The sequence below is a fragment of the Alosa alosa genome, chromosome 8 (genome assembly GCF_017589495.1).
Source record: "Alosa alosa isolate M-15738 ecotype Scorff River chromosome 8, AALO_Geno_1.1, whole genome shotgun sequence".
NCBI lineage: Eukaryota > Metazoa > Chordata > Actinopteri > Clupeiformes > Clupeidae > Alosa > Alosa alosa.
The window spans coordinates 2,443,996-2,452,357 of NC_063196.1; the positions used below are offsets into that span (position 1 = coordinate 2,443,996).

At 40.6% G+C, this 8,362-nt stretch overlaps 1 protein-coding gene across 2 annotated transcripts in view; it reads right to left on the reverse strand.

Moving 5' to 3' along the window:
* Positions 1-5,289: 5,289 nt before the first annotated feature.
* The window catches only part of bach2b (BTB and CNC homology 1, basic leucine zipper transcription factor 2b), a 65,037-nt gene continuing 61,964 nt past the window's right edge, over positions 5,290-8,362 (reverse strand). For both annotated transcript variants that reach the window (XM_048250400.1, XM_048250399.1), the window contains exon 5: positions 5,290-7,002. In XM_048250400.1, coding sequence (XP_048106357.1) covers positions 6,436-7,002 — 567 coding nt within the window. In that variant the 3' untranslated portion in view covers positions 5,290-6,435. The remainder of the gene's footprint in view (positions 7,003-8,362) is intronic.

The window sequence follows — 8,362 nt, forward strand, 5'->3', positions numbered from 1 at the left end:
TTCATTTAGAGAGTTCCCAAAAACAATTAATTTTCATAACTAATAAATCACATGAGCACTTTTGCTCATTGTCATCTAGTTGTGTTTTAAATGTAATCTGAAAACAAACTAAATATTATGGTGAACTTAATGACATGTATCAATTGATAATTGGTAAGGGCTTTGTTCATATTGTGCTATTTTTGCAATGTAGAAAATATCCATTTTCTTTTTTTTTCCTTTGGAAAGGCTTTTAATATTCAGTGAAGTTCCAGGTTTGAATGGCAAGGCCTTATGTCAAATGTGAAATTTATCAAGAGGTTACACGTTTTTTCTCTCTTGTTTTCTTTTTTACTTCATTTATTTTTATAGTGTTTTTATCTGAGTGAGTGTCTGCCCCCCAGCTGTTTCCAACCAAATGGACATTGTAACACAAACTTCATGGATATTCAATTAGAGGATTTTGATACAAACTGGCACTACAACTCAGTTATAAATTCTATTATCACTGAATCTCACTGAAAGAAGATCACTGAAAGAACTCTCTCATGTACAAATGACATAGCATCTTCCACAGCTCGATTGCAAATGGCTTTATAGTTCTCAGAAAATACTATTCAGAGACTGACCTTTTGAATTCACATTAGCATATGCTGATAAAGGGTCAGGAGGGGCCCCTTGGTCTGAGTTATGTGATAGTCAAGCAGACTCATTGCTATTACGTACCCTCATGATGTCAATTGCTCTTTCCTTATTGCTTTTAAAATAAAATGTTATGCTTTTATGAAGACTAGTCATTTATTCATTGTTAATGCTATGTTTATTATCTGTTTTGATGAAATATCTTGCAGGAAAAAGATTTAGGCCTATAATCCCAGAACAGTGCGGTGCTCAGGGGCAATTTAAAGCAATGTCTAACCCCCCACCCCCCACCCCCCAGGGAACCTTGGCACCAAATGTTTGAGAACCTCTGCAATATGTAACTTTCTTCTATCATGCAGGAACCCTTATCAGGTTTTGATGTACGGCTTTAGCCCTAAATGATTAGTATGCTGAAATTAACAACATGGGTATAAAGACCAATTCTTACATTGTGTGCCTTTAGAGGGACTGTCCCTGAATTAAGTAATGCATCTGTTAAATGACAAATAATGTAAAAAAAAAGATTTGCTGTTGGTGAAGGACAAATAAATACAGCTTTCTTTTATCCCCACTGCCCACCCTGTGCACTCGGCAGCTCTACACAGTGACAGTGTAAGAAAAGCTTTCACATGCCTTCTCCAACTACTGTAGATCACCACAATACACCAATCTGCATGTTACCAAGCTGTATGAGTGCCAACAGGCCTGTTCCTGGTGCAAGATTGTTGTAGGCCTGTATATATTTTTGGTAGATAGCTCACTAGTTTTAGAGAGAACTCCTGACTGTTGGTTAAAACAAATATATGGTTGCCTGTATGGCAGACCTGTGTCTGGTCGCAGAGTTAATTTCATGTCTGAAACTTGCCAGAGGACAACGACTGATGCTTTCACTAATTTCAATCACTGTCCATCAATAGGAATTCATTTGGCCTGAATTACATTAATGTCAATGAGTCATTATGTTATGTCTGGTATGCAAATGTATACTACCCACACAGATATTGGACACAAAACAATGTACATGATATGTTTCTTTATTTCATAAACAGAAATGGTGTCTAGACAAAAATCTGTCATTTATATAACACTAGCAATTGAAATGCATGAAAATGAGTTTTGCACAATACCATATGTACAATGGTTGTTAAGTCATTTAATTCATTAGGGTCATGTAGCCTTTAGAAATTAAAAAGGTAAAAACTCTTAGTAGAGAATAAGCAAATTACAGCTATCTCAAATTGACAATATTAACACAAAACAGTCTCCTAGAAAACGAGAGAATAACACAACTGTGACTACGTGCTGAAGAGCTATTACATTAAAAATGATGCACCAAAACCTACCTAATACAATAATCCATATAATTTGTGTAAAAAGCATGTAGAAAAACACCTGATGCAGTTTGCTGATACAGTCATTGACCAGTTATGAGAGGTATGAAGGATTTCACAGGTAGATAAGTGTGACAAAGTCCGCTCTGTTGACCCAGGGATGGGGGGCGACGGCCCCTGCATACACTCACTTCACTTGAATGTGAACTATGGCCTCTGCAAGTTCTAAGGCAAATATTGGAGGTGCACTTATATCCATGTAACTCTGACACATCCCCATTAGTTGAGAAGATGACTTAAGGGAACACATATGAACGGGTATTTTTCTTTCATTTCAGTTTTCAGTTGAAAATTTGAAAAAAAAAAAAAAAACACTACCCTATCCATCAAATTGAAGCTAGCATTTTTTTTATGTACATGGACAATTCCATAAACGTGACGTGACACCTTTTTGTAAACATTTTGCTTTTCTTTTACTTCTCAAAATGATCTCCTTTGTATTCAGTCTGGACACCATCATCTTATAAAGTTGAGCAAATTGTGTAAAAGGCAAGATTTCATCATCTGTGAAAAGAGGAACCTTTGGAGAGCCAGTGTAAATGTTTCAGAGAAGCAGCCAAAAACAAACAAAAAGATTTACATAGATATTAAAAGCTTATAAAAAATGTTAGAGGGCTTTGTACATCTTTGTACGTTTACTTTGCGACACAGACCATGAATCTTGGTCAAATATGGAAGCCATTATCCATATGAGAAAGTAATCAGTTTAAAATGCATTTCCCATAGTCCAGCCAAATCACAAGGTTTAAAAGCTTAGCTTCTGTCAATTACCATAGAAAACATTTCATTATTAAGTGAAGTATCCCAAAAGATTGTAAGAGTCTACAGCCCTTGCTGGGGTTTAACTTAAAAAAGGTTGTGTTTTGCATTGAAGATACTTAAAAAAAAAAGCCTCTCAGAAATCTATATACACAGACATAAGCAAGTATTTTAAAAAGTCAAAACATAGAAACAAAACAACACAAACTAGCTAGTAGCATACAGACTCTAAACTAGCTTCTAAATGGAGAAAGAAGAACCTGTTGGCACCCTGAGACAATTTACAAGAGCAACTGTGATTATGGAAAAAAAAAGCCTTGGTGAGTTGACTTGTTTAGTTTATGAGTGACTGAAATGATTGCAAAAAAGCTTATTTGATGCATGGGTTTTTGATGACCCAGGAGATGACCACTGTTCACCGCTGAGACAGAGACAGGCGTGCTGTGACAGCTACAGTCACTGCATACTGACTCCACGTGCAGTAATCATTTGCTTGTGTGCTTACAGAAGCACTTTCAACAGAGCAAAACAACAGAGAAGAGCAGAAGATACAATCCAGAAATAAGCTCTGCACTCTTTGCTATCCAAATAACGCAAAACATAGAGCACTAATAGGAGAACAGACATAATTTGAGATTTTTCTGCTTATGAACGACTTTAGAAAAGCAAAATTTTCAATCCAAACTGTAAGGTAGACAAAGACATTATCCGAAGAGTACTCATTGTGTGCTTGTCTTGTGGAACTGGCTCTTCCACATTTACTTTGTACAATAAAGTAAAAGGTAACTTTATAGGGATGACTTGCATATGTTTACACCAATGTCCACTTGGACCCATCTAGCTTTAACTTCTTTGTTTGGTACCTGTGTACAATTCTTTTGAAATGGTATATATTTTACATTGTAATGGCATAAAGAGAATCTTACACCAAGAAAAGCAGAAGAGAAAAATAAGAACCACACTGAAAACAACAATTATTACTAGCAATTACAATAGCTCTAGACTTCAACTTTCTAACTGAGCAGATTTTGTCCAACATGTATTTTAATTTGTGATTGTGTGCATGTTTTCGTGTGTGTGTGTGTGTGTGTGTGTGTGTGTGTGTGTGTGTGTGTGTGTGTGTGTGTGTGTGTGTGTATGTGTGTAAGCTTGTGCATTAACTTGAGTGCACGTGCATGTGTTAGGGGAGCATTAGTAATGGGGTCCAAGGAAAATTCTTTGGACTGTCTGATTCACAAATACACACCAACAGACGTACATACTCAACCAACTACTGTTATTTAAAAGCTCTTGGGGTTAAAAGCTCAAGCATTTTTTTACTTAGTCAACACTGAAAGGGTATAGTGGAGTGGTATCAATAGGGGTGTGAAGGTGGTCATTGGCACTTACATGCACCTGCATTGATCAACACTATTAAAGGTAGTAAAATCGCACTGGTGCACATTTGTGCTGGGGGGATTTAAATATGATTTGCCTGATGATAAAGAATTTTGTCAAACAAATATAGGCTTTGAGGACAAATGGTCTTTGATCATTGAAGAAGAGGTACGTCGGGATTATGGGAGTTAGCTGAGAAATACCTACGCCCAGAGGCAAACAGAAACAAGACAAACTATATAAAATATACAAGCAGCATGCAATCCCACCAGGAATATATCTCTACTAAATGTACAATAAGGGCAAACATAGGACTGTTTCATAGCTATCTAACATTCCATACACCTTCAGCTGTGTTCACATACTTAATAGAATTCTCCATTAGCTTATTAGATTATTATCAATAAAATAACAGTCAGAACACTCCCTCATAATGCGTTTCTATTCCTTCTCTGTTATAATAGAGCTGGTTGTATCTTGTAATATTTTGCTAGTCTTCGGGTAAATCTAATTTAAATCATTTGTTTTAGAGGAGCACTTTTAAGTGCCAATGTAAGTGCTGCATTTTTAGACTTTGTCAAGGTTCTAAAACAGAAATCTCCCTGTTGTGAAGTGCTAGCAGGTTTTGAGTGCAATGCATGGTGCTAAAGAGAGAGAGGGGCAGCACTAAGAGCAGACAATAGAGCAAGTGTCTCACACCACTATTTGTGACTACTTTAAAATGCCATATCAAACTATGAGTCCCTCTGCTAGATAAAAAGTATCCACAACCCTTGACATCAAAACATAAAACTGAAGAAAATAAAGTAAAAAGTGGCTGAGGGTTTCACCATTCAATCTTTAAATACTGATAAAAACACAGAAAGGCTGTGACTCTTCACATTTAAAGAGGCTGTCAACCAGGTTTACACCGACACCGCCTGAGTCATGGATTATATACAAACTTTTTACACAGTCCTCATCAACATCCAAGGGGCCTGATCAATTAAACGTGTGGCCATGGGGGGTATGTGCATCCGGTTGCAGTGATGGTGACAGTGTGTGAGTGTGTGAATGTGCGCATGTACGCGCGTGTGTGTGTGTGTGTGTGCATGTGTATCTAAATACATCAGTGGGCGCACTCGACAGGTGACAGGCATACATCAGTGACAGGCTGATTTCCTGAGTTCAAGAACACCCACCTTCATGGGGATTTCACTTTAGACAGGAAACAGCAGAGCAGAATGATTTCCTTGGTAAAAAGGTGCTTGATATAACCCCAGAGAGAAACGAAACGGCTAAACCTTGACCTGTACAACATTACTGACAGCCACCATGCTCCATACTATATACACCACACTTTCTGCTAAGCAAGCACTTATACATTACCATTAAAAACATCCAAATACAAGGGTATTGCTGATGTGTTGGGACATAGCTATTCAACCTCATGTCAATTCGTTCTGTCTTTTGAGTCATTTTCGTTCATTTCAGTGCTGTAGAAGGCAAAGGAGGAATGTTTAGATACAACCATCTGTACATAAAAGTGTTGCAGTACAGAAACAGTAAAAATGAGCGACGCAGAAGACGTTTTTGCATATGAACATTTACAGCTGAGATGCTGCAAAAAGAATCTTTCATGTACAGAATCTGTATCCTTTTTTCATGAATAATATTGAACATTCAGAATACTTCCTGAGTTTGAATTGTGTGACAAGGGCCACTGAGAGAATGAGAAGGTCAAAGAGAGAGGAGGGAAGATAGAAGAAAGGAGGACATAGATACAGGTTGGAGAAGGAGACAGATAGACAGATAGATAGATAGATAGATAGAGAAATAGAGAGATAGAGAGAGGGGGTAGAAAGACAGAGAGAGAGAGGGATAGATAGAGAGAGAGACAGCTGCTGCTAGGTCCATAGAGGTTTGAGTTTGAGATGCGGTCTGTGCCCATCCCTGCTTTGAATGGACTGTAATACATCAAAAGCAGCATTGCCCCTGCGGAGGTCATTGGCGGGGAAAGGTGTAGCACCGTTGTGAGAGCTGTGTGAGAATTCGCAACCATTCTGTTATGGTTAGAATAGAGAAAAACCTGGACAACAGTATTGCTGCAGTTAAGACAACTGTAGTGTCAACCTTTCAAAGACAATAAAAGACATAAATACTAACAAAACAAAATAAATGTTTCAAATAAGAACACTGGCAGAGGCTGACCATTGTAACAACCCTTTTCAAAAAGGGTCTGTCAAAAACTCATTTAACTAAATAAAAAAATTGACAAAACAAAACAAAAGACAGATTCCCAGCAGCACTAGGAAGAGTCCTTCCTGGGCTGTTCTTCGGTGGTACATTTATCAGTCATTTCTTGACAGAAGTCTACTGTCACCGTCTGGTTGCACTGTTCCGATGACGACAGCCCTGACTCGTGGAAGGCTACAGCTGCCTTGGTGATGGAGTCTGGACCCTCCCTCCCGTTCCCCACCAGCCCATCGGCACCGTTGCCGGTCGCCAGACACCACTGGGCCGGGCCCGGCCCGCCTTCCGAGGGCCCCGGCGACTTGTGGAACTGGGGCTCAGGGGTGGCGGAGCGGGAGTTGGTGGTGAGGTCGATGCTGGTGGAGGCAGGGGGGCCGGTGGCCGTGGTGGCGGTGCTGCTGCTGTTGCTGTTGCTGTTGCTGGCAGTGGTGTTGGGGGTGGGGGTGGAGTTGGGCGTGGCGTTGGCGGGCCGGAGGCTGGGGCAGTAGCGGTGCACCTGCTCGGGGCTCAGCTGCACGTCCTTGTAGACTTCCTGAGACAGGCAGGAGAAGTTCTCCCACAGCTCTCCCATGCAGGCCTTCAGCTGGTTACGCTCCGTCAGCAGCTTCTCCTTCTCACAGACCTGAGCAGACAAACAGCAACACACAAGCACAAACATCAGCACGCACAACGCACAATGCACACACATACACATTCAAACAATGACATAGATAGATAGATAGATAGATAGATAGTAGACAAGGAATGATCTTATACCATAAGCCAATTCGATGGGATTCATATCACTCCACACTACAACATGTTCCTCTATCTATTGTTATTACTATCTGGATGTTTAAAATGTAACTACTTTTTGATCAGGATTTCACTGAAGACACTTGGAGGAACATGGACACACAATGTGGGTTCACACACATCCACTGTAGCCTACTTTCACTGTGACATCAACAAGCATATGACAATGGCAAAGTAACAGGGATTGATGGTGTTATATAGTTCATGTTAGAGCTGTGTGCCCACAACACATCACATGGGCACGCCTCTGTAGAAACATCTCCTGTCACAGAATCACTCCCCCGTGACATGTCAGGCCCAGTTCACAAAACACGCTCTAGACCAAAAACATTCTGCATGGCTGCTATTTTTGAAAAATTTGCTTTTAGCTTGACACTTTGGTGCTGAGAGACATGGGGCCCTCTGGTGAGAGGCTTCAAGCCACCGTGCGTAGAGAGTGTGGTGTAGCGAGGAGCCCTGGGCTGTCAGGCATCAGGAGCCGCCAGCTCATCTGTGTGCTGCATCTCCGTTGAGAGAAGCACGAGATGATATCGGGATGCTGGCAGACTTCAAAGTGCCGCCTGTCAGCTCTGTGTGGCGAGCGAGCGGAGCAGTGGTGACGCGGCACATCAAAGAGCAGCGCGCTCTGTCACGCCAGCGCGGAAACAGCAGGCGGCCCCAAGCAGCAGCCTGTGGTGCTGCCATGGAAACTAGGCGGGAGGCGGTGAGCGCTCGTCTAAGGGGGGCTACAGAGCGCAAGTGTATGACTGTGTGACTCCTAAATTAGCCAGCCTGTGACTACACCATGACACTACAGCAAAGAGCCAATTATACTGGGTAGTCCTTTAGCTGAAGTCCATATCATGCCACCTATAGCCTTGAAAATGCATGGGACACCTTTGACCATCTATGTATGATGTTACATAGTTAATAGAACTGAAAATGAATGAGACATGTGTCTATACACAAGTGACTATCATTTTTAAAGTGAAAAGTGAAGGGGACAATGTTAGAGAATATCGAATTGGCATATCTAGCTTTTCTCAGTGCTCTAAAGGCCATTTTCCTTTCAAGCAAGTATAATTTAAATAATGGATTCTTCGCTGGTTCTCATGGCTGTGTGGCTGTGTTTAGATTTGTCAGGTAAAACTGGTGTGACACCTCATTCCTGAAATTCTATATGTTGCAGTTACAGCTCTGGTTTGTGT